The sequence below is a fragment of the Gambusia affinis genome, linkage group LG03 (assembly GCF_019740435.1).
Source record: "Gambusia affinis linkage group LG03, SWU_Gaff_1.0, whole genome shotgun sequence".
Lineage (NCBI taxonomy): Eukaryota > Metazoa > Chordata > Actinopteri > Cyprinodontiformes > Poeciliidae > Gambusia > Gambusia affinis.
In genome coordinates this window covers 30,478,964-30,505,139 of record NC_057870.1, presented here as the reverse complement: position 1 = coordinate 30,505,139, position 26,176 = coordinate 30,478,964, and the positions used below count along the sequence as shown (strand labels likewise).

Here is a 26,176-nt window from a genome sequence, read left to right as displayed (position 1 = left end):
AAAAATCATCATGGATTTTTATTTTAATAATGGAAGGCTGGAAGGTTTTCTTCCTAATTTTTTTGAAAATGCTTAAAAATACTAACAACTTATCTTGAATTTTTTTTTTATCAAAACAAGTATAATAAAAATGTAAATTTCTTTCAAAATCAATTTAACCAGCAATTCAAATTTAAAAGGCCACTTGTGATTTTAAAATATTTATTTTAATTAGCAGAAGAAAAATTATTGCATTTTAATTTGATCTTTAAACACCAAATAAAATATAAATAAAAAAACCTACTGCTTAGAGTCAAAAAATGTTACATTATTAATAATAATTGCTGTTATTGATTATTATGAAAGTTATTAAAGGTACAAATTCAGATTTGTTTCAAAAGTCTAACTGCATTGGTTGATTTAGCTTTTTTTTTTTTTTACTTTTTCAAATTTATTTTGTAAAAATGAAAGATAAATAATAAAAAAAGAACTACAATATAGGTTAAGACTTCTCTAAGTTCTGAAAAACCAATTTAATGTATTTCATCTCAGGAAACATTAAATTAAACAAAACCTTCGATTTATCGGTGGAAAAAACTGCATATTTTCCTAATTATTTTTGACAAATTAACTATTTTTATAAACACTTTTAAAAATGTATATTTTATTTAACTTTGGTATAATGTTGAACAGTGACATTTAGCAAACAGAATCATGGATTAGAAGTAAAGAAAAACATTATTTTGTCATTTTTGCTCTCGTTTTCAGCCCATCTGGTGTTAAAAGTTGCTGAAAAGTCTCTGACTGGATCTCTAAGAATTACAGTCAATAACATCAGGAAACCAGTTTCTGTTTGAGTTAGTGTTTCTAAAATGCAGCGATCGCAGAATTGACCCAATTCCAAATAAAAACCTTTCAACAAACCGTCTTCTTTCATAACTACAACATTTATGTGGGAATACATTTGGAACTGGGTGGATCTTCAGAGACAAAAACTAAATCCTACAGCAGCAGTGAAAGTATCTAAACTATCATTAAATGAATAAACAAAACAAACATGATGATGCTTCATTCATAGAGAAATAATCAGTCAACTAGAAGAAGATCCATCTAGAAGCGGCTCAACGGTTTTATTCCTGGAGGGAAATCAGTCATCATGTCGTCCCTCTAAAAGAAAGCTGATATTTTGGCAAACAATTTGGCCAACAGTCCTGAAAACAGAGGAACTCTTCATGTGAGGCGGTAATCTGCTGAATATTTCAGTTTCAAACAGATTTCACATCAGAGGCTGAATTATTGTCAGACTCACTGCAGCTGGTTTTTAAGTGAGATGGTGCTGTTGGGTTTGTGTTTTGGTAAATGTTTGGGACGTCGGCTCCAGGAAAGATGATTGTTTTATTAATGTTAAATCATCTTTCTCACTGCAGAATGACGGAGTTCATATTGATGGGCAGCAATAATCGATCACTGCTGATGTTTTTCCACTGTGGCATTGAGTTCAGACAATTGTCGGCACTTCACCGTGACAATTTTTATTAATTAATTACACAGATTTTAACCTGCCAAAACTTTTAGTACAATTAAATTTTTTGGTTTGTTTTTAACAGTGGGAACCTTTGTATTGGCACGTTTCTGGTACGCCCATAAATCCGATGCACAACCAACATCTACAAGCAAAAAATATGATGGACACAAAGTTGCTTCTATTGAGCAACTAGCCGTTAATTTTTGCTTAAAAAAAGGTCAACACAACCACCTACTACACTGTAAAACACTAAATCCTACAAAGTGATTTCTGTCTAATTTCTCCTGCAAATATCTTGGTTTTGTCTCATTTCAGGTGTACCGCCTTAAAAGTGGCGGTATTATTAAGTTATTCATTTCTTAATATTGGTGAAAAAGCTCTTGTTCCACTGACAGGTTATTTCACTTATAACAACGGAAAACTGTTTTGTTTTAAGTTTAATATTCTGCCAGAGGAACTACGTACTAATATTTTTCCCATCAATATTAAGAAATTATTAACTTAAACTCCTTTATTTTCCTGAAAAGCCACTTGTAAGTTAGTTAAGTCTTACTTCAAGTGTACCAAGATATCTGCACTAAAAACTAGAAATAAGATTTTGTGTTTTTGCAGTGCAACTGAATCCTGAAGCTGATTTGATGGGTTTAACAGCCTTATTATAAAATAATAATTTAACTGATGTTAGTTTAGATTTCTGGGTTTAGTTTACTTCTCTTTCTTGTTGCATTAATGAGATAAAACTCTTCTTAGCGTAGATTTTCATCCTAGATTTTGTGTTTTTGAGAGAAATCTCCAAACATTGACACTGATCTACTGAAGAGAGACGTTCGTTTTCCCAACACAGCTTCAGAATTAAATTTTGTAAAATATATTGTTTTATTTTATTTTGAATCCTAAAACCATAAAACCTTTAATAAAGGAGAGTTGTTAGAAAGTATAATTACTGTTCCAGGACAAATAATTGTTTGCCAAAATGCAGCTTTTATGCAATCCTTAAAGATCAAACCTACAGTCGGTCGCATGAGTGACAGAGCAGGAACTGTGGGTTAAAACCTAAAAGAAGTGACAATAGTCAGCTTTTTCTACAGACTCTATGGATTAAAACCTAAAGAAAAGACAATAATCAGGTCTTTCTACCGACGTTGTGCCCTTTGACCCCCCACCCAACCTGAGCTCGGTGTTAGGCCACCCAGACATGCCGGCTTTTACCTGGCAACCGAGAGAACAGAGAAAACCTCTTAAAGGAGAGGAGGCGAGGGCGCGGCGCGGCCACTGAGAGCATAGCAGAGAGGGGGTGAAAGGGAAGGTCAAAGGTCAGGGAGACAGGTCTGCACAGAGCACAGGGGACATGCAGAACCCTGGAGACGTTCTGCTGATCCCACAGAACCCAGAGAGCCCGCAGCATGATGCTGCTGCTGCAGAGCTGGAATAAAGGCTTGGGTGTAGATCAGGGGTGTCCAAAGGGCGGCGCGGGGGCCATTTGTGGCCCACAGCTGCAGTTCAAGAATAAATCAAATCTGACTTTGCTGCATCCCAATCAGCTTTTATTAAATTCATTAAACTGGGTTAAATTAGAAAACATTTTTGAAGGATAGTGACCCAAATCTGGTTTTTAAAACATTTGTTCAATTGAGCCCAAAAGAAATTGAAAACTAGATGCCTTTCTTTAAATAAAGCAAATGTGCAAAATCATTTGAAATGTTTGGATTTACAATGAAAACACCCCAAAAACAAACTAAGCTAAATTATTTGCTTGATTTTATTTTACTTTTAATTTTTCTTGGCATGGAAGAACTTTTGACCCAACATGAGAAAACGTTTGGACGCTCCTGATGGAGATGCTGAAGAGGAGAGAAAGATTACAAAATAAAAACAAAAATAATTATTCATTTTTGGCTGTTTTTCCTTGTAAAGCTCCTGAAACAGAGAATAACTACACATTATAGGAAAAATATGGAAGTGAGGAAATCAGAACATTAATGCCTTTATATTTATGTTCTAGGTTTTGCTTTTAAAACTCTTCTTAGCATCTTTTTTATTTGGTTCTGCTGAACCAAATAAAAGAGAGTTGAAGAAATTTCAAGAATTGAACATCTCTTTCATGTTGCCACAGGGTGGCAGTAGAGAGACATTTTTTAAATAACTCTCTCAGATGTAGTGAAGCGGCTCAGTAAGCGGTTGTCAGGTTAAAGAACAGGAGGTTTGTGGACTCACCCAGAGTGGAAGCACTGAGCGCCATGACGCCATAATACGAAAAAGCTCCGGCTTCAAACTTCATGTTCTCGTTTCCGGCCTCCACCTCCACTCGGCCCTGTGGATTTAACACAAACATGCTGTTTTCAAAACAGAAACACCAAAAACAGCAAACAATTCCTCTCAAAACAGGAAAATATGAGGGAAATTGTATTTTTTTTTGCAAGCGGGTGAGTTTTGATGAAAATACACCGTCTGACCTCTAGATGGCGCCACATTTCCAAGTAAATCCCAACGTTTATCACTCCGGAGAGAAGCAGAGGAAACCGTTCAGAGGGATGTTGGGTAAAAATATGAGAAAATAATGAACTTAGTGGGTGACAGAGGACAGACTGGGCGTTAAGGAAGCTGATGTACTGGTACAGAGCGTTGGCCCAGTTGAACCAGCTGGAATGTGTGACTGCAGCAACAACGCAGCACAGTTAATCCATCCAACCGTCCCCTCTTTCCTTTCATCCCCTATGAAAGCAGGACAGGTGGGAAAATAAAAAAATCGGAACAAAAACACTAATTTATTCAAACATCATCTTTCTACACATTATTTCTCTTGATATTTAGATTATAATCCTAATTCTTTGGACTGTATTGACTAAAGTTTTGAACTAATCACAGTTCATCTGCTAATATTTAAACTCTATAAAGCTTCAGACGGCTGTAAGTGAGAAAACCCCACTATGCTACAGCAATTTAAAGGCAGATATAAAGACTCCACACACTGGAGAAAAAAGTTAATAATTCATCAAAGTGATCATAAAGTAGCCACAATACATAAAAACATTTTTGCTTGAGTGTAAATTTTTCTGTCAACTTAAAACATAAAAGGCTGAAAATAACCTTCAGCTACTTTAGGAAGTTAACAAAGTTTAGGAAGTTTCTGTTACAAAGTAACAGGAGGGAAGCTGTTCATGCTGTAAACACTGCAGAGTCCAGCTAACAGCAAGCTAAGGCTACAGCTAAAGCTACAGCTAAGGCTAAAGCTAAAGCTACAGCTAAAGCTACAGCTACAGCTAAAGCTAGAGCTAAGGCTAAAGCTACAGCTAAAGCTACAGCTAAGGCTAAAGCTACAGCTAAGGCTAAAGCTAAAGCTACAGCTACAGCTAAAGCTAGAGCTACAGGTCCTGCTCCTCCAACTATCAGATCGGTTCTTTCTAAACTACAAATGAGAAAAATGGAAACATGTTCTGGAGTTGCTCTTATTGTGGGGAATTATGAACTTTGACATTCCTACATATCTGCATTTTAAAACTGCAACTAACATTATATTAGTAATTATTCTGGTTAATCAATTAATCTAATAAAATGTTTGCACATTCTGCAGATTTCTCATTTAACCACTTTAGCCTTTTTTAGACAATATCAGAAATATATTAAAATATGCAAATAAACCCATAACTCAATTTATTTTTTGCAGAAAATAAACATTTTAATAACATCATTCCTTTGATGAATGCTTGATCACTTGTGGCGAAGGAGGAATCTGCAGCTGAAAAGTATTTCTACCATCATCAAGTAAAATCCAGTTGCTTTCTGCTGGACGTCAGATCAGCAAAGGGCTGATCTGGTGATTATTTATTGGATTAACAGATTAATAATTGGACAAATGGTGACCAATAAATCAATCATTAATCACAATTAATCCAAATAAATGGTTCAGTAAATACTTATTATTTATTGACGGAATCTGACTTAATGTTCTGTTTTGATTGTTGATTCTATGTTGCATTGTGTTTTTGTGTTTGATTTGATGTAAAGCACTTTGAAATGCCTTGCTGCTGAAATGTGCTGTACAAATAAAATTTGATTGATTGATTCAGCACTAATGCATTTATAAACCAGAAACATTTTAGTCATTTGAAGCTCAAACCGACAAACTGCCATCCTGGTAATCTGGTGCAGAGAAAGACTTTTGTTTCCACTCTGACCTCCTGAACAGAGCTGAACTCTGACATTCTTCGGATGCTTTGGTGGCTTTTATTTACGTCGTCAGATCATGTTTGTCCTGGTAAAAATGTCACAAATGTGACATGCAAAGGGTTTTTCTAAGCTAACCTAAAACCAGACAGACTACACTGTTGGCTCCTAATCTAAATGCTTTCAATCCTCATCAACTGAAACTTAAAGTGCAAAAAAATGTGAATAATCTGTTATATGTCTAAACTGATTGCAGTTACACCTCCTGCAGAGATTTGTCATCTGACAGCCACTGAGTCATCAGGAGGAAAACATGAGCAGATGTTCACTGGCTGTAATGATTTATTATTAAATCAACCAGAAGCACAGAAAATAAAAACATCCACATTTCTCTGCTGCTTCCAGCTCATCAGAGCAACTGAAACACCACTTAATGTTCGACGTGCGGCTAACGGTGAGAGCTCAGGTCGTGTTTTCACTGCAGCACGTGTACAGGAGGACTGACCAGCCACAAAACGACTCGCTCTCCGCTGGTTACTGGGAGCAGAAACAGAGGCGCTCCAGTAAAACCAGTTCCTCCAGGGGTAATCCCGTCTGCAGGTGTTTTAATCCAGAATAAAGTCTCATCAGTCTGTGAGGTTTGAACACAGAAAGCCTGCAGGCACTTTTTAAAATAGTCTAACCTTTATTAATTATTCACACACATCAGGAGTGACTCTTCAGCACTCAGTGGCCAAATGTTCAATATATTTACATTATATTTTAAAGCAAAAGGTCAATAATTCCTGCCTTTATGTTGCAGGAATCACCTGACAACCTTCACATCAAAATCACATCATAAATTAAAACAAGCTCAATAATTTCCATTTGCATTATTTGTGTCAGGATTTGTATAAATTTAATAAATCAATAAGATGATCAAATCTTATTCAGGACTTGTTTGTGTTATGTTTTGATAATCTGATGTGATGACAGACCTCTGACTGTTTGGTTATTAATGTGGGACATCGTTTTCCAAATTTACTCGAGTTCAGAACAAAACAGACAAAACCACCAGAACCAGCACAAAACATGTTGAATTATTTGTCCATCTGCAAAATAAAAGCTGATAAATGATCTTATGATGAAAACTTGGTCAAAATGACTCAATCTGAGGAATAAAATGGAGAGTAAATAAAAAATACAATAAAAAAAACAACAACCTTGAGCTGCTTTCATCTCACTTCAACAAGATGATTTTAGAGCTAAAACAGCAGCTTTGTAAATATTGAATCTTTATTTTACCAGAATAAAAACCCACCGAGATTAAAAACCCCTTTTCTAAAAAGTCCAGGCCAACAGGCAGCAACAAATCCAGCACAAGAACTAACACCAACCCAGTGCAGGTTCATTTCTACCAACAAACGCTCTTTACTTCCACTTCATCATGACCTTTTGAACTCTACACTCTCCAAGCCTCATGCAAAACAAATGACTAACAACAGGTGTGGCAAATCTGAGGACCAGTCAAGTGAGCAGACACTCCCAGGCCAGCCTTTCATTCACAGCACCTCAACATGACGATAACGTGTCTTTATGCACCAATTATTGCTGTTACTGCTAGAGGGTCACTGAGGCCGAGCCATTATAACTTAAATAGCTTTAAGTTTAAGCTATTATAACAAAAAGCTTTTTAAGACCTGACAACCAATGTTTTCATTTTTAATTTACCATTAATAACTTTATATTGTCAGGTTTTAGATTTTTATTTCCAACCTGGGAAAAGTGTCAGAAGATTCTGAACCAAATGTCTAAAACTTACAGACAGAAAACTTTAAATTGGTTATAATTTATGCACATATATTATGAACTAAACTGTAAGAAATAATATTCCCATCTCTCCTGTGCAGTAATGCAGCTTCAGGTCCAAAGGAGCCGTTTAAGAGCCCTGAACCTGCAGGACCTAAAGTTCAACATGCAGCATTACGAGTCATAAACGACCCGATGGAGAACTGTTTGTTCCTGCTCAGGTCCTTATCCACCACAGGAGCAAACAGAATAGCTGGTGTCCTTGCAGGTTTACACCACTGGCCTCTTTGTGGCCCCGGGTGATCGATCATGATTAACAGAAAAGAGAGAAAATCTGTGACGGCAAGAAAGGTTTTAAAAAAAGAATTGACTGTGAGAAAGTAGAGTTTGGGAAAGTTTAATAACGTGTGAGCAGCAGGAGGGAAGCTCAATATGGAGTAAAAGAAAAGAGGTGAGGAGGTTCAGAAAGTCCTCAAACAGAGATTAAAATAAGCCTAATTCCATTAGATTACAACTTTATCTGTCTACAGATTACTCAGCGATTCTGTGGTTCATTTTAACATCTGAATCCTGAAATCTACAACTGAGAGCTCAAGAAACCAGGAATAACCATCATGTTTAGAAATGAAGTTAAATAATAACTGAATCTTTTGAAACATTGCATTCAAAATGTTTAGTGGAAACAACAAAATGTGAAATTAAGAAACTTGAGGTGTTTTTTTTTTCAGCCATACTGAAATAGATGTATTTCACAAAACTGCAATGGAAAAACTTTTTTTGCATCATGAGTCACGTGATCAACAGTCAGATCTTACTACTGACGGAAACGACAAAGAAGACGACAGGAAGTGGTCGGAGGATGAAGGTTTATTTAGTTGTTTATCCAGGTACCAACACTTCCAACTTGTTTTGGCTGGATTGAGGTGAAACTGGAGGAGCTGAGTACTCTGGATGAGAAGGTTTTCATCTTTACAATAACCAACGACAGCACTGAAAAGCAGCCGTCCTGCGGGGGCAGTTATTCAGTGTGTGAACTAATGCAGATAAAAACAGCACAGAGCAGGATGAGGTAATGTGGAACCAAGCTGTCTGAAGACGCTGTGTGTGTGTGTGTGTGTGTGTGTGTGTGTGTGTGTGTGCGTGTGTGCGTGTGTGCGCGTGTGTGTGTGTGTGTGTGTGAAGCTCAGAGATGAACCCCTGCAGTGGCCGGAGGACTCTCTGCTGCAGGCTGTTAACATAACAAAGCCAGTGAGAGGTTTCTTCCTTGAATCACGATGAAACACTCAGCCGGCGTTAAATCTGCCTTAACATGTGACGAAACCTCAGAGTTTAATGGTTTGTAACAAACCAGTTTTAAAAATCCAGGATTCACTCTAACATCGGGACGTAACGCCATGACTCAGCAAACTGAATCACAGAGTGGAAATATCTCCTTTTTAGTCAAGGAATATTTCTTATCCTCCAAGGAATCAATTTTCCGTCTCTGGTTCACAACAGGAAGAACTAGCAGATGCACTTTATTTAAAAACACTCGTCCACATTTGCCTTTTTTAGGAATACTCAAAGAAAACATGTGAAGCAAAACGTTGACAGATGTAACAATAGATAGAGGTTTGTCGTGTTTGGAGTGGAAAAAGGAGCCTGCTTGTAATCCAGGGATTTTCCCGTGGAAGAGGAGAAAATTCCTTGAATGCAGCAGAAATGTGACTCTGAACAGAGCAGCTGCTTTGTGAGAACCTCAGAGCGTCTTTATGGAGACATGAATCAGTGTGGTCATAAACAAACATCCAGCCGGCTGACGGTGATCATCCCTGCCCACACACACACACGCACACACACGCGCACACACACACACACACACACACACGCACACACACACGCACACACACACACCCACACCCACACACACACCCACACACACACGTACGTGATTATCTGCCCTTATTAATCATCACATTGTCTTCCATTCATTTGAGAAAAGTTCAATCTGAAACGATTAATCAGTGATCGGCCGATACTTTAATGTGAAAATGACTTTTTCAGACCAAAGAAAAAAAAAATTAAAAATCTGCATTGGTCAAAATCTGAAGCTCTTTAAAGATCGGTGATCGACCAGAAAACAGCAATCAGTGAAGCCCTAAGAAAAATATATATCGACTAATGTTGATATTTAAGCTTAAAAGTGTTTTCACCTGACAGTCCAGTAGATATTGCAGAATTTACTCCATTTTGACAAATTAAACAGGAATCAGACCTTAAAACAGAAATCCAATCACTCAAGAACAAGTTGGTTCACATCTGGCTGCAAAAACACAAAATCTTACCAACTATTTTTGGTCTAGTTTCTGGTATAAATATCTTTGCACACTTGAAATAAAAAATAATTAACTCACAAGTGACTTTTCAGCAAGATATAGGAGCTTGTTTTAAGTCAATAATTATTGAATACTGATACTTCTAGCAAGACATTTTCTCAAATTGTAAGTGAAGAAACCTCCCTGTGGAACTAGAACTCAACATGTTAGAGGGTGGGAATACTTTTGCAAGGCACAGCATATATTTACAGAGACAGCTGATCGTTTTCTGTGTATTGAAGCAAACTGGAGGAAACAGGTTTGAAGCTTCACGCCTGTTAAATCGACCTCGTTAGCAGAGTAACGTGAAGAAAGTATTCAAACTGAAGCCAGAATTCAGAAACTCCCAGAAAGGTGTTGGAGGATTACACTACGTGTGCGGTCCATAATGACTGTTTGGGAGCAGAAAACCAAGACAAAGTGTGGGAAGCGACTCTGCTTGGAGCGCTGGGATTAAAGCGCTCACAGGCGCTGGCTGGATCCAGCAGAACCGGAGAGTTTTCTGCTCCGTCCACAGGGTGGAAACAAGCAGGACATTTTTCATATTGTAGGAAGATTCTCCCAAAAGATGAATGATAGCAAGTATTTAAAGTGATAAGAGGTCAATTAGTGGACAGCAGCTACGCCTAAAATTACATTCAGAGATAATAACTGGTCATTACTTCAAACGGGAACACAATCCTCCGAGGTTACCTCAACCGTTTCAGCAATCCGACAACATTGTGACGTGATATTCAGGTTCCAGCTGCTTCGACTCGCTGATTTTATCCAGTTTTACTTGTCAAAGTTGATAAAAAATGTTCTCAAAGTAATTCTGGATCTACAGCATCAGACCACTGAGTCCTTTTTTTACACAATAAAAAGCAGCTTTCAGCTTCTATGCACCACAAATTTGGAACAAACTTCCAGAAAACTGCAGAACTGCCGAAACACTGAGTTTCTTTAAATCTGTCTGGAGTTGATTAATAACTGCTATAAACTTGTCAATTTATTCTACTGTGTTCTTGTCTTTGTGCAGCACTTTGGTGAAGTTTTAACCTGTTTCTGAAATGTGAAACTTAAACACAAACAGGATTCCTGCTCATTTCAGATTATTTTAACACTCTGAGTGGAATAAGTTTACTTTAAGATGCTATTTTATCTGCAAAATAACTGGAAAATAACAGCATCTCACTCCACATGTCAGGAACCCAACAACAAACAGCTGCTTTGAGGAATCAGGAAAACGTTGCAAAGGTTAGTGAGTCATATTCTATCACACATAAAGAGAAATCACCTTGTCATTTTCTCATTTGTAAAACATTTTACAACAATTAATACTCATGCTAAGAAACATGCAACACCCTACAAAACAGAGAAAACTCATATTGCCAGGTCAGACTTCAGAGGAAACAGGAGGACGAGTCTGACTGCTGTGTCTCAAAACAAAATCAGGCACAGAAAAGAAACAACAGAGAATCATGAATCAGCATCTAAAGTAGACAGACCAAAGTGAATGACCTCCATTTTCAGCTCCCTACCTGCAGGATGAGGATGAAGTAGTCGATCGCCTTGCCTCTCTGATAGATGTAGTGACAATGCGATCGCTTGTCATTTTCGTTGAACTTGATCTCCTGGATGACATCAGGATGGCGGAGGATCCGCAGCAGCACCTTTTCAGAGATCTGAGCCGGACTGAACAAGCTCACTTCTGCAAAAAAACAAAAATATCAAGTTTAAGTCTCTTTTTTTCCAGAATGAAAAGATACTGAAACTATTTAATGAAGATGTTGCAGTGCATAACTATTGCATTGCCTTTACATTGTACCTCATGTTAAAGCATAAATAAACTTTGGGGAAAAAAAAGATGCTGCAGTGGAAGAATAGATGAGAACAAAATTCATTTTTTAGAAGTGAAGGGAATAAACAGTGAACACACCAACTCTAAACAGCAGGATAGTTTTACTAGTTTCTTTCTTTGCTTTGCTTTCAGGTGACAGCTGTGCAGACATGTTAAATGTTATTGTTTGCATTAAGAAACTTTGTGCATGCGCACGTCTCTGGAGGGCAAAAAGACGGTTCTTTTATTCGTTGCATTAGAATAATTCTGCTAAAACCTGGAGATGTATGGATTATTAATTCAGTGCACTGTGCCACAACAAAAGGGAAAATAACAGAAAAACTGTTGAAGACAGTAGCCTGGTTGCTACGACAACCAGGCTATTACACACACACACACACACGCACGCACACAGCCTGGTTGTCATAGCAACCGACAACAACGGCACCAAATGCATCAGAATTCAACCGTTTCCCATCCAGAACCTGCAGTCTGAGACAGTTTCATGTTTTCAGGCTTCATGTTTGTTTTGTGATTATTAATTAGTGATCGCTGTCGCAACGGTGTCAGGTGTTAAAGTCCTTTATAATTTAAAAAACTGACAGGGCTGAGAGCAACAGACCTGACAGTCAGGCTTGCAGCAAAAGCTCTCAGATTTCACCTTTCAGCCGCCGGCTGTATTTATAGAGTAAAAGCATATTTTAGGATAACAACTGAAGAGTTTTTATATGTTTTTGTCATAAATCTCCAGGTCTAGCAGAAATTTCAAAGTTACTTTTCTTTTAAAACTAAGTTATTTAGTTGGTTTATTATGTTACGTTTATTTATCTCGTTTCCCTTCTGTCAGTTATTGTAATTGTTTACAATAATTTTCTGCTCTCCTATTCACCTTGTTTGTGCTTTATGTTACTTGCAGATCAGAAACGTTTCCAGCTGACAGCCGTAAGGGCCGCGTCTCCGCCCAAGCTTGGAGCAAAGACGGAGTACAAAGGCCTTTTCAAACAAATACTCCTCTTACTGGTTTCACATGTCAGGTCAGCCCACCCAGTTTCTACAAATTCACTGGGAAAAATTACATTTTTATCATCTTATACAAAATGTAACATTTCTAAAATCTGCATTTATTGTTGTCTCTATACATTCACATCACATTATTACAAGGAGATTTGAGACCGAAGATTATTACTGTTAAATTAAAGTAAAAGACAAAAAAATAAAGCTAGCATTTTGTTTTAAAGAGAAACTGTGAAGAGATTCAGTTTCCTCACAACAAAGAAATCATCATGAGAGAAAAATCTGTGGTGAAGTCACCAGAAGCTCATGTTTTGCAACCTGTACAGGAAGTACAGGGAGGAAGTGCTAACACATGCCGTGTGTGTGCAGCAGTTTCATATCAGCTAACACACATGCTAACCCCACAGACTGCAACACGATCAAGTTTGAGACGGCAGGAGCAGAGCTGAGTTTGTGGTGAGCTGGTTGATAAAAACAAACATCTTCTGTAGGTGTAAATATCTTCACTGCTCTCTGATTACAGCCAATCAGTTAATGACGACCTAATTAAACAAGATCTGCTGTTTAAAAACACAATTTACTGATACGTGAACAGCAATCAGCACACAGAGGCAACAGTTAGAGAAAGTCAATCAATAAACAGATGTTTTAATGTGGATTAATAACTGATATTGGAAACATTTAGAAAGATCCAACCTGTAATCAAATTATACTTATCCAGTGAGGAAAAAACTAATGGGAAGAAATTGTTGCCATTTATCTTAAACTGGGACACTTTGTGGTTTTCTGCTGTAATAATTCACCGTTTTCAGTTTTGTTTTAGAGGCTACTTGGTTTAGTTTTTGTTTTTTTGTTGTTTTTGTTAAACATACTGATATCATAAAGAGTTAATAAGAGCCATTGGCTCCAACCAGAGACTCACTGATCTGATATTATCTGTATATTTTAAAATAATCTGGACATCAGTGACAAAGTTCCCGTTACATAAGGGCAGATCTATTCAGTCTAATTCTATGCTTTATTATTTATTTTACATTATATTTAGAACCATTAGAAGATTTGCTGCAGTTTAATTTTACATGTTTGACCAAGGTAATCAGTTTTTTTTCTGTCAGTTTCAATTTATTATTATTATTATTATTATTATTATTATTATTATTATTATTTATTTTACATTGGCTGCTATACTCCTAATTGCACTGACTGAATAAATTAAAGTTGTTTTTACGTGTCTGTGCTGTAATGTTACAGAGTTATCAAATATATTTCTGATCCAGCACATTTATGTCTGTATTTAAAAAACAAAACCTTTTAATAAAATTCAGCAGAAGTTTTCTGTATCGGATCGGGTGTTGGCCGATACTAAACCTCAGATATTGGTGCACACTTCATAAATGAACTCAAATTAGAGGTTGAATTTTTCCAAATCTTCCTGTGAGAATATGAGACGGCAGTAAAAGAGGAGCTTGTTTTGTGGAGTTGTTTTGTGATGTAATGTGGGGGTGAAAGCAGCCGGGTGTCAGTTTCCTCAGTAAATCCCCACCTGTGGCCAGGAAGCGATGCGCGGCCAGCAGCAGCTGAGGAGAGATCTTCACCTTCGATTCGCTCTCCTGTTTGAAGGCAGAAAAGTCTCTCTTGTTCTTATCAGGTGCAACTTTCCTCCTGTTGCGATTGTCAGCTGAGAAGTGATGCAAACAAACAGTTTACAGATCTATAAAATATCTTCTGAAATATCCCACAAATCCAACAATTTATAGTAATTTGACATTTAAATTTAAAAAATCAGTAGTGTTGACAACAAAAACCTACTGTAGAGGTCTGATTCATCCAGAATCTCTGATTTAATTATCTCCTCGATCACGTCCTCCAGAGTGACCAACCCCAGCACTTCGTAGAACGGATCTCCCTCGCCCTCGTTGTTCACCTTCTGGACGATGGCAAGGTGGGACTTTCCTGAAGGACAGAGACGCTCAAACAAATGAGGACGGAAAATATCTGAATGCAGATTCTTCTCACACAAATCATTAAATTTAGGAGTGAACTCATTTTCTGGCTGATCACCGGTTATTAAAAAGCCTGGTGCTGGTTTCTTTATAACTGGTCAAAATCTTATTTTCACCCAAAATTGCAAGAAATTCACCGATCAGGCCTGAAACGACCAAACTAATTTACTGATTTATTGATTAATAATTGAACTATAAGGACGAAAAAAGTCAATTAAATGAAACGATAACATACTCAGAATAGTAACTGAGAGAAAAATATATATTTCGCTAAATGAGTGTCGTGAAATCTATATTTATGAAGAAAAAAAAAAAAACGCCATACATTTTGCATTAAGATAAGGAAAACCTTCTTTCTTAACTGTCAAGGTTTTAGTTTCATCTGGTTCAAATTCTGAATAAGAAATTCTTCTATTAATCACCTTATGATGTCCAATAATCAATCACTTATTAAAGAAAAACAATCACCAGATTAGTCCTACACTGTATTAATATAAGATCAAGCAGAAAGGACTTTAAAATGTTAGAAGTATTTTTTAACTGCATCCTTTGCTACTAATGATCAAATGTTCACTAAAGCAAAGATATTTTGTTGTATTGCAGGAAATAAAAATGTATTTTCTTATTTAAAAAAGGAAATTGAATTAATTTAATGCATTTCTAATATTGTGTAAAAAGGTTTAAATGAGAAAGCAGAATGGGACTTTTTCATCTTTTATTAATTGATTGTCAGAATAATTGATTACGAACAAATTATGAGCTACAACCGAACAATTTATCTACTGAAAATGTAATGAAGATCTCAACATATAAATTATATTTCAATTTTCTTAGCTTGTGAAATATTTTGTAACAACAGGAGCAAAAGCATTTCTTACTGTTGCCTTGCCTAGAGCTATGTCTAACAGATCTAGGTCTAACAGATCTAGGTCTAACAGATCTATGTCTAACAGATCTAAGTCTAACAGATCTAAGTCTAACAGATCTAGGTCTAACAGATCTAGGTCTTTCAGATCTAGGTCTAACAGATCTAGGTCTAACAGATCTAGGTCTAACAGATCTAGGTCTAACAGATCTAGGTCTAACAGATCTAGGTCTAACAGATCTAAGTCTAACAGATCTATGTCTAACAGATCTAAGTCTAACAGATCTAAGTCTAACAGGTCTATGTCTAACAGATCTAAGTCTAACAGATCTAGGTCTAACAGATCGAGGTCTAACAGATCTAGGTCTATCAGATCTAGGTCTATCAGATCTAGGTCTATCAGGTCTAGGTCTATCAGATCTAGGTCTATCAGGTCTAGGTCTATCAGATCTAGGTCTAACAGATCTACGTCTATCAGATCTAGGTCTATCAGGTCTAGGTCTATCAGATCTAGGTCTATCAGGTCTAGGTCTATCAGATCTAGGTCTAACAGATTAAGGTCTAACAGATCTATGTCTAACAGATCTATGTCTAACAGATCTATGTCTAACAGATCTAGGTCTAACAGATCTAGGTCTAACAGATCTATGTCTAACAGATCTAGGTCTAACAGATCTATGTCTAACAGATCTAGGTCTAACAGATCTAGGTCTAACAGATCTATGTCTAACAGATCTAGGTCTATGTACAATAGAAACCACACACTGACTGCAGATAGATCAAACAGTGACTCACTCTGTTTATCATCCCACACATTTTTGTTTCAACTACAGTGAAAAAATGTGATAAATTATATAACAACATAAAATACAATTAGATCTTTGGGTTTAATCACATAAAATATAATTTCCCCTCCTTTAATAACTTGATCATCAGAACTCTGAGCCTTCTTGTGAACGTCATGCAGCTTCCTGCAGTGATCGGGTTTGTTGCTACCAAACTATCAGAGCCGGTTATGATATCAGGCTGATATGCGATAACCTCCCTGTTCCAGCATCAACTCACTCCCTGCGCCACAAATAGACTGTTCATATGAGCTCGGTGCTGGGCTGAACTTTGACCCCGTGTTCAACGCCACGCCAAGACGCTTTCCAGAGAGCAGATGGCAGCCGACCCGGTGGAGTCCTGAATAATTTATGACACAGTGGACCGTTCTCTGGGCCGAGAGTTTCCTGGATCTACAGAACATTTGAGATTAAATTAGAAAGAATAAAACTCATTCCTACGCCTGTCACAATAAATCAATTAATCGCAGGATAAATTAATAATTATGCCATTATTACCGTTATATTACTTGAAAATGGTCTCAAAATAACAATATTATCGTTTATCATAATAACTTATGGGGCAGTTTATTATCAAGCAGCATTTGTTATTGTGACTAATTAGTTCAGATAGTAAAGGATGAATCTGTAGAGTCAGATCACAGATGCAAAACACCTGTCTGTGTTTCCAAAATAAAAGCAGCACATCAGTGGGATTTACAGAGAGCTCGTATGACCGGCAATTAGACCAAAGGCCAAAGGCTCAAAGTGGTTTTGTTGTGCCCTTGATGTCAAAGCGAGCGCCACCAGCGCCGCCGCCACCGCCGCGTCGTCACACAAACGGACTCCACACATGCTCAGCCTTGACCCCGCCGGGTTTCACACAGAAATAGACTTTAGGGACTTTGAGGAATCGGTTTCCCTCCAGGACGGATTCACAGTCTGGCTCTGTTCTACGATGGCATGACATGCTGAGGATCATGTGTTGAAAGTTTAGTCTGGAAATGTGTAGAGGAAGCTGGAGAGCAGCCTGAGGCTGTGAGTAAAGCCTTGTTGACTCTGACATACAGAACAATCACTGAGTGGTTCATTCTTCAAATTATGTAGAGATTTTTCACATTTTCTTGTCAACATTTTGGCAGAATAAAGGATTTTCCTTACTGTCATTAATAACTTAAAGTGTATTGTTTTATCAAAAGGAATATAAATCTATTATTCTTTTAATGGATGGACGATATATCAGTATCAATACTGAGCGATATTACGTTTTTAAGATGTCGCTATTCCTCTATTTTCTGTCAGACGGTTTTAAATCCCCAACTTCTCAAGGTTTTGATGCATCAAAAGATTTACTAATTTCTAATAGTATAATAAATAATAATAATGGGTGGGCTTCTGGACACCGAATCCCTGCCTGACATCACATCAGGGAACGATGGAAAGAATCTGTCAACAGAGTCCAAAGAAGACGAATCCCCCAGGGAGCATTCATTAGCCCATCGTTGTTCATCCCACAGAAAAATAATCACAGTAGCAGCAGAACCAGAGACATCATGTAATGGAAAAGGCCTTGTGTCAGTGTTTGTGTGTGACCTCTTCCTGTAGTGCTGAGTCAATATTTCAGAGGAAGTTGGACCCCAGGAGACGCTCCACTAGGCCTGTCGCGATAAACGAGAAATCGATTAATCATATGATAAATTAAAACTATCTGCGTCATTTTAATTATCGCCGTTATCGTCTCTTCCAGCCTTTTTCTCTTTCTGTTGATGACGCTAAATGAAAAAAGGTTCAACTCCGGTGCTCTCCACTGACCCTCCCTTCCTCATTTCCTTAGTGTAATGTCCAGCGCACACGACACCATCTTAGTGCTGTCAGTCGATTGTCGGCCCATTTTCAAAATCTGAGATCACACATTAGCCGACAGAAATCCTGGGTATAACGGTTCCATCGGGTTCGATGTGCCGACAGTGGGCACAACATAATGGCTACAAGTCCAGCTAACTAATTTTAAAACCAGGCATTGATCAATGCTTTACTACAATCTCCCTGCAGTGCATGCAGCTCTAGTGTCAGCGTAACGTCCTGACTGAATGAAAATCATTAGAACCGATTTATGTCACGTTAACGAAGAACAGCTGAAAAGTTACCGGGTTCATCAACGTAGCGATTTCGCTCCAACTCCTCCCCTCGTTGTTTCTATATTCTTTGCACGAAATGTTTTATAAACATTAATGTTGTTTTCACATATCATCTCCAATGTCCGCTGGACTTCGGGTTGCACCGTGTCAGCTGTTTGGGATTCCCCTCTGTAATTTCCCCTCAGAAAGCAGGAGGAGAATCTGTGCTTTCTGATTGGCTACCTGTCACATTCAACAGGCTGCGGTAACGATCCCAGTGGGGAAAACCCTGATTTAGATCGGAGGGGCCACAACGATCTAGCCTAACACACCACACACTACAGGATGATCACAAGAGACAATCTTAGAACGATCAAAGTTCTAAGATTGTCTTAAGGGGAAAATGTAGGTGTGAACTAACGTGTAGTGTGAACTATTGCATCAGGTAGTCGATGTTCCATCTTCTCTATTTAAATCTAATGATTACTGAAGGGCAATATGGTAAACAGACTTCATAATCTGCACTCTTTTGGTTGAATGCAGTATTTATTTACACTTTGGCTTTATGTTATTTCGTTTTTATTCAAGTACATTTTTGTTAATGGAGACTGAGAATCGATATTATTTTTATTTTTGGTTGTTTTGTTTATTTTGTTTATCAGTTCCAATGTTGGGTGTTCTTTTAAAATTAAAGTGTATCTATCTTTGGCAGGAAATCGCATGCATTATTACGTCATTTCCATTAAATCAGTGTCTATCAACTCCTTCACAGCACACGAATTAACAGACTTTATCTAAACACAGACTGATCACTCAGTCACCTCTGACCTGCGTGACAAGATTCTGTCTGCGCTGATCTTCTGACGCAATATTCATTTACCACAAAACATGATTAAAATGAACAGATCCGTACACAACCGACACCTGAACAGAAACACACACAGCTGAATCTGAACTGTCACACACCAGCAGAGGGTTCACCTTAAACAACCAGCTCAAGTAACATAATGGTAATGGCATAATAATTCACAAAGACATTCAGTCTTAAAGACAATTTAAATATCCAAACAACATAAAAACAAAGTAAAAAACAAAACAACAAATAAAATGAATTATAAAGACTTATAAAGTCTAAAAACAAAACTGTCCTGCAAAAAAGAATCTAGTTGAGACCAAAGCACCTGGAAGACTTTTATCATCCAACGTTTGGTAGAAAGAGAAAAACAACAAACTGAACCACTAACATAAGAAACATGGAAGTTTTGTTTGCTGTTAAGATGTGGCAAGAAATCATCTGGTGACCAAAGTAGGAAGATTTTTAGTTTTATCTGTGTGACCTGTGACCTCCCAGTCTGAAACTGAAAAATCGGATAATTTTCCCAATCAGTGAATGCACCAGAGTCCCAACAAGTTGCTCCAACAGCAACAGTCTCTGGTGTGGAAGATTTTAATAGCCACAAAAATCAATTGTCAGTACTGCCAGTGAAATGTTTCAGAGGCTCCTACAGTTTTTTGTTTCCGCCATCACTAATGCAAATTTTCTGCAAAAATGGTCAAAAAACATTTGAGTTTAAGTGACACCAACTCCCACCAGCAGGGGGCAGAATATCTTAGTCCCACTCCACTGCTTCCTCCACCTTACTTGATATCAAGCTATTGTCCATGATCAATAATCCATCCATTCATCCATCCATCCATTCATCCATCCATTCATCCATCCATCCATCCATCCATCCATCCATCCATCCATCCATCCATCCATCCATCCATCCATCCATCCATCCATCCATCCATCCATCCATTTTCTGTTCACCCTTGTCCCGTAAAGGGTTCGGGAACGATCAATAATCAAGCTATAAATTATTTTGTCAAAATTGTTTTGTTTTAAAATAAGTCTAACCTTGTAGAGCAATCATTTTCTCTCTCACACAGTGTGACGTCGCCTCTTCTCCTACCATAAATAATGAATGAATATCTTAAATATGATTCTTAGTTTCTAAATGAAGCTTGAATCTGCTCAAATGGGCCAAAGCTTTACAAAAACTTTACACAAAACTCTACATCTGTGCATCTCTATAAGCATAAATTTGTCCAGTAGGGCGGCGCCATACTTAGAACTGACGTAATTGTGAAACTTTAGCCTGCATTTTGTAATCTTTTCATCTTATTGTTGCAATATTGCAACCATTTCAATGTTGTGCAGCTCTGCTGTCTAATCTTTGATCTAATTATTGTGAATGATTTTAGTCCTGTTACATATCTTGTACTTGCAGGTTAGAAAAGCCCTTCAGAAAGCATCACATGGACTGAACTTTAAACTCTTCTTGTAAGGAAAATATAAAGGAAAAGGGAGTGAATTTAATCTGTACCTTCTAGAGTTAGAGATTTATTTTCTCTCTCAAAAAAGAAAGAAATGAAAAACAAAGATTGCAGCGACTCAAACTAAAAACAGGAAGTGAGAACCAAACTGACCTTTATCAGAAACGTTAAACTCAGCTTCTCCTTTTCTTTCTGCAGCACTTCCATTATATTACAACCAAATTAACAATAAAACCATTCACTGACAGTTTTTTGTGTGAGGCAGCATCATGTTTCCTCCAGGAACTGTCAGCCACTCATCTGCACACACAGACACATTCTCAGCAGGTGATTTGACCTTGCAGTTAGGTTTCTCTACCCTCTGGCTTTTCCATCAGCCAGTAAGCCGGCCTGTTTGTTGACACAAAACATCCACAACAAAGCTGCGAGGGGGAGAGCGATGAGTCTTTACAGGAGAGGAATGCCTCTCCTGCTGCCCACGGAGCAAAAAAACACAACCGGTCGGTTGCGTATCAGCAGCAACGACCGGCGGTTTCAAAACAAGCCTGCTGTGAGGGAAAGAAACAAAACCATGCAGCTGCAAAAATGCTCCTGTTGCGTTCACACACACAAACAGTTGTGTAATAACCGAGCTGAGATATGAGGGCCTGCAGTGGGGGACAGGTCAAGCTCTTTGAACCTGTTTTTCCAGTTAAAACTGGAGCGCTGTGCACCCAGGTCTGCTGTGATCCTGAGGCGCAGCGCCGCAGATGAATTAGATCACAAACCGCCTCACTGTATTTCACAACAACATCCTCAGCAGCTCCTGCTGCAGAGGCGGCTAAAGGCTAAAGGTTCGGGCTGAGCTCTGCTTCTCCGCAGCGCAGGACAAAACTCTGAATCAAAGCAAATGTGTTGGTGCTGGAAAATTTGTTTGAGGTGGAAAACAAGGAAAAATATCTGTTCAAGTGTGGGGGTCAAAAGGTCAGCTGCTGCCCAGAATGAAAGAGTTTTATGCAAACTTTCTGCACAACTTTAAGAACAGATTGGAACAAAAATCAATACAAAATACATCCTTGTGCTCTGCTAAATAAATTAACAGTGAAATAAATGTTAACATTGTTATTGGTAGTATTTGTATAAATAATAGTGAAGCGTCGTCTTGATCAAATAATCTGTCAGGGATAAATTACAGCCTGAACAATCTGACTTGAAAGGACACTGACTGTACGCAGCTTTAATTAGCTTTATGATATTCAAAGGTCAGAACACTTTATGCCCTGATAAGGCTCTTATTGTGAAGGTTTGCTGTACTGCAGCTATAAATAGAGGCATTCATCATCGTATTATTTTGGTGGCTCTGCTGAGTGTCTTCAGACTGTTAAAATGACGCTGGCAGTCAAATAAATCAGTTAGACAGAAAAATCTAACCATCCAGCTAAATGCTGGCTAGCTCACCATTAGCCGCTAGGAAGCCATTAGCCGGTAATTTCCACCTGCATTTATTTAAGATACAACATCTCCAGAAAGCATCTGTAAAGTCCAAAGAGCAGCTACATGTTCCACTTAGAGGTCTTGGCTGGTTTAAAAGTATCCAACATTTTTAGAGATTTTGTTTTAACATATTTGTTGAAATATCGAGATTGATGTCAGGTGATGTTTGTCTATTTTTATCATATACTATCAGTAGTAAATGATAAAGTATATGATAGTATATGATAAAATGGGACGACGTTAACAACCGACGTTTGTTTCCAACTTGCTGCTGTTTGTGTTTAGCCCTCATCCGTTCAGGCAGAATTACTCATTTTAGATTTCACTACCATCCACATAAAGTGTAAGTCTAATGAGTAAGTAAAATAAGCAGCAGAGAGTTTTTGTGACAAATTTCTGCTGAGTTGCTCTTTCCTCGTGCTCACAAACATTATTGCTTCACGCGCTTTAGATTTGGTAACCTAAATGAAGATGGGTGCAAAAAGACTCAGCATGTTAAAGTGTTGAGTGTGTTGAATGTGAGGGAATAAAAGCACAAGACGTCCTATAAGAAAACTGAGTGAGAAGCTTAATGCCTCAACAGCAAGACGCCAACTGGTCCAGTAAAGGCCTAAAATTATTTACAGTTAGGGTAAGAATATCATTTAAAAATATTCATTAAAATACAAATACTGTAATACGAATATGAATGATTGTTTTTATTTAAATAACTAACCCCCCTGTGGAAGATTGGCCCCGCCCCCAGAACGGTTTTAAATCCCAAAGTGGGCGGAGTCAACAGACTCAAATTCTTTTTTCAAATAAGCAACAGATCTCTCGACTATTTTCAAATTTTTTTCAGAAACGTCACAATTTGACCAGAAAAAGGAAAACCTTAACTAACTTCCACCGCTTATGTACCAAAAGTTGATTTTGTGGTTTAGTTACTCTTTTAATTCTTTAGGGTTGTAAACCTTTTATATAACTACCGTAAAAAAAAAACAAAAAAACAACAACCTGCAAATGCACATTCTGAAAAATGTGATGACAATAAAATGTTTAACAGCCTGAAAGTAGAAACATAACAGCAAAAATATTTAATAAACATTAATAATAATTATTTGAGGCTCTAATAATTGTGCTCTGATGATCAAATGCAGTGAAATCTCATCATCTTTAAGCTTAAGTAACTAAATGAAGCCATTATGTCTGTTGCAATAAGCAACAGAGCAATTAATTGGAGGATAAATTAAAACAATCTTAATAATTTCCATTTGCATGATTTATCTTTTCTCTTTTTCTACCAGAAACTGGATGATAAACCTTTAGTCTGGTGTTTTGGTCTCAACTAACTTTTTTTAAGAATAATTTTGTTTACAGAGTCTTCATAATTCATTTTATTTGTTATTTCTGATGTTTTTATTTACATTAAATATTTAAAATATCTTCCAGTCCCAGTGTTATTTGATCTTTGAGAATGTGTTTTTATATTAATTAGGCGTTAACATTACAATTAGTCTCAAAACAACAATATTATTGTTTATCGCAATAACTTTATTGTCCAGCAAAATTTGCCATCATGACAGGCCAAGCAGCTCTCTGTACTAGTTAGGTTGTCACAGCAACGGCAACAACAAAGGTTTTATTTTCTGCGCCTTAAAGTTCAGACACTGAAGAGAGAAACGCCATCTAACAAAAGTAAGAGTAAATTAATGAGGGTGTGTCTGTTTATTGTCTCTTCAGAATCCCTGAATGTCGTCAGACCCGTAGAAATATACCTGCCTGCAGCAGCATGACTGGTGCTCTGCAACTCCTACATGCAGCCATAGTCCAGATCATCAGGCTGGACCATGGCTGATGAGCTGGACTATAGCATGCTGAGGGACTATAGCGTGCTGAGGGATCATAGCATGCTGAGGGACCATAGCGTGCTGAGGGACCATAGCGTGCTGAGGGACCATAGCGTGCTGAGGGACCATAGCGTGCTGAGGGACCATAGCGTGCTGAGGGACCATAGCGTGCTGAGGGACCATAGCGTGCTGAGGGACCATAGCGTGCTGAGGGATCATAGCGTGCTGAGGGACCATAGCGTGCTGAGGGACCATAGCGTGCTGAGGACCATAGCATGCTGAGGACCATAGCGAGCTGATGGACTATAGCTAGCTGAGGGACTATAGCGTGCTGATGGACAATAGCGTGCTGAGGGATCATAGCGTGCTGAGGGACCATAGCGTGCTGAGGGATCATAGCATGCTGAGGGACCATAGCGTGCTGAGGGACCATAGCGTGCTGAGGGACCATAGCATGCTGAGGGACCATAGCGTGCTGAGGGACCATAGCGTGCTGAGGGATCATAGCGTGCTGAGGGACCATAGCGTGCTGAGGGATCATAGCGTGCTGAGGGATCATAGCGTGCTGAGGGACCATAGTGTGCTGAGGGACCATAGCGTGCTGAGGGATCATAGCATGCTCCCTCAGCACGCTATGAGATTCTCTAGAGTCAAAGTCACAGTGTTACGGGAATAAAGTCGTATAGAAAAAAGTAATAAAACAAGAAAAAAGTCATAACATTACAGGAATGAAGTAGTAATTTTATAAGCCCAGCACAAAAAAATCTTAAATTAAAATGAAAAATGTTGCCATTGGTTTTAGAAATAGAATATATTTAATCTTCTAACACCTCTGCATCAAATTATTGTGAATAGAAGAACTTTGGAATGATTGTCCAAACGACTGAGTTTATTTTAAAGAAGGACAAGCTGTTCATGCCACATCTCCAGAACTGTATCAAAGACTTTCTCTCATTCTAACAACTTTTTTCTGGTTTTATTCAAGGCTATTATAGTTCCACACAGTAGTTTACATGAACTGTCAGCAAATTACGGTCATTTGGTTGTTTTTTAACGATTTCTGAATGCTGAATAAACTTTTGAAAAATTGCGTCTTCTGTTGAGAGTTAATTACCCAATCGATGTGAACATGATCCAAACACAAACATTAACCAAAGTATAAAATAATTAAAACTACAACCACTAAACTGAAACTAAACCGTATTTAACAAAAAGTCACAATGAAATTAAACTAAAATGTAATGAGGACCCTAAAACTATTATAACCCTGGTGATGTTGTGTCTTTATTCTGTGAGGGACGGCGGAGACCCAGAGCGAAACCCAGGGAAAGAGGAGAACGGACCTGGTGCTGGAAGCCCTTTGAAAGGCTGTTTACATGGTTTTAAACTGGTTAGAAAAGGCTATCCTGTAATTTAATACATTTATTCAGAAAAAAAAAACCCATACAATGAATCATACAAAAACAAAAATTACTGGCTACAAGCTCCACTAACAAGTCCTATCTAAATAAATTTAGCTGCACCTGTTTCTGACAGACTGGAGAAGTTTTGTTACTTTTCTGGACTTTTGTTCATAATTTTCTTTGGTTGCGTCGTATGTTTGAACAGTTATTCCCTCTGGTCCTTGTTTTTTTTTTTTTTTTTTTGTTTACTTTCAGACAGCTGAGCATCTATCAAAGCCTCCTGGGTGTCAGGATGCTTTAAACATCTACAGCAGGCTGAATGTGCCAATGAGAACTAACACCAGTGTTCTCTTAATTTTAATAAAATGATCACTCCAGAAATATGTTTGTATCAAACCACATGACTCACACACGGCGGGTGAACAGAACAGGAGTCTGCTGGCTGGGGTTCCTGAACCCAGATAAAATGCCTTGACAACCACAAACAAAACGGAGGCCGAGTCATTTCCTCAACGGCTTCAAAGCCTTTGAGTAAAAAGTGCTTCGTCTCATACGAACTCTGCTTATCCACTCAAAAGTCAATCTGTCCAATCAATAGAGCACAAATAAAACTGAAACTGAGCTACTTCACAGGGTTTCCCCCTGAAAACGTCCAAGTCCAGTGCTGGGTTGGCAAGGCGGACATCCAGCGCCTTACCAA

At 37.9% G+C, this 26,176-nt stretch overlaps 1 protein-coding gene across 5 annotated transcripts in view; it reads right to left on the bottom strand.

Annotated features, from left to right (window-relative positions):
* LOC122828487 (metal transporter CNNM4) overlaps positions 1-26,176 on the bottom strand; it is a 37,900-nt gene that overhangs the window by 5,432 nt on the left and 6,292 nt on the right. For 3 of the 5 annotated variants that reach the window (XM_044112093.1, XM_044112094.1, XM_044112095.1), the window contains exons 2-6: positions 14,453-14,596; positions 14,187-14,321; positions 11,331-11,500; positions 3,719-3,815; positions 2,714-2,776 (exon numbers count right to left, since the gene is read on the bottom strand). In XM_044112093.1, the coding sequence (XP_043968028.1) occupies positions 2,714-2,776; positions 3,719-3,815; positions 11,331-11,500; positions 14,187-14,321; positions 14,453-14,596 (609 nt within the window). The remainder of the gene's footprint in view (positions 1-2,713; positions 2,777-3,718; positions 3,816-11,330; positions 11,501-14,186; positions 14,322-14,452; positions 14,597-26,176) is intronic. The other 2 variants (XM_044112097.1, XM_044112098.1) reach the window with 1 other exon arrangement.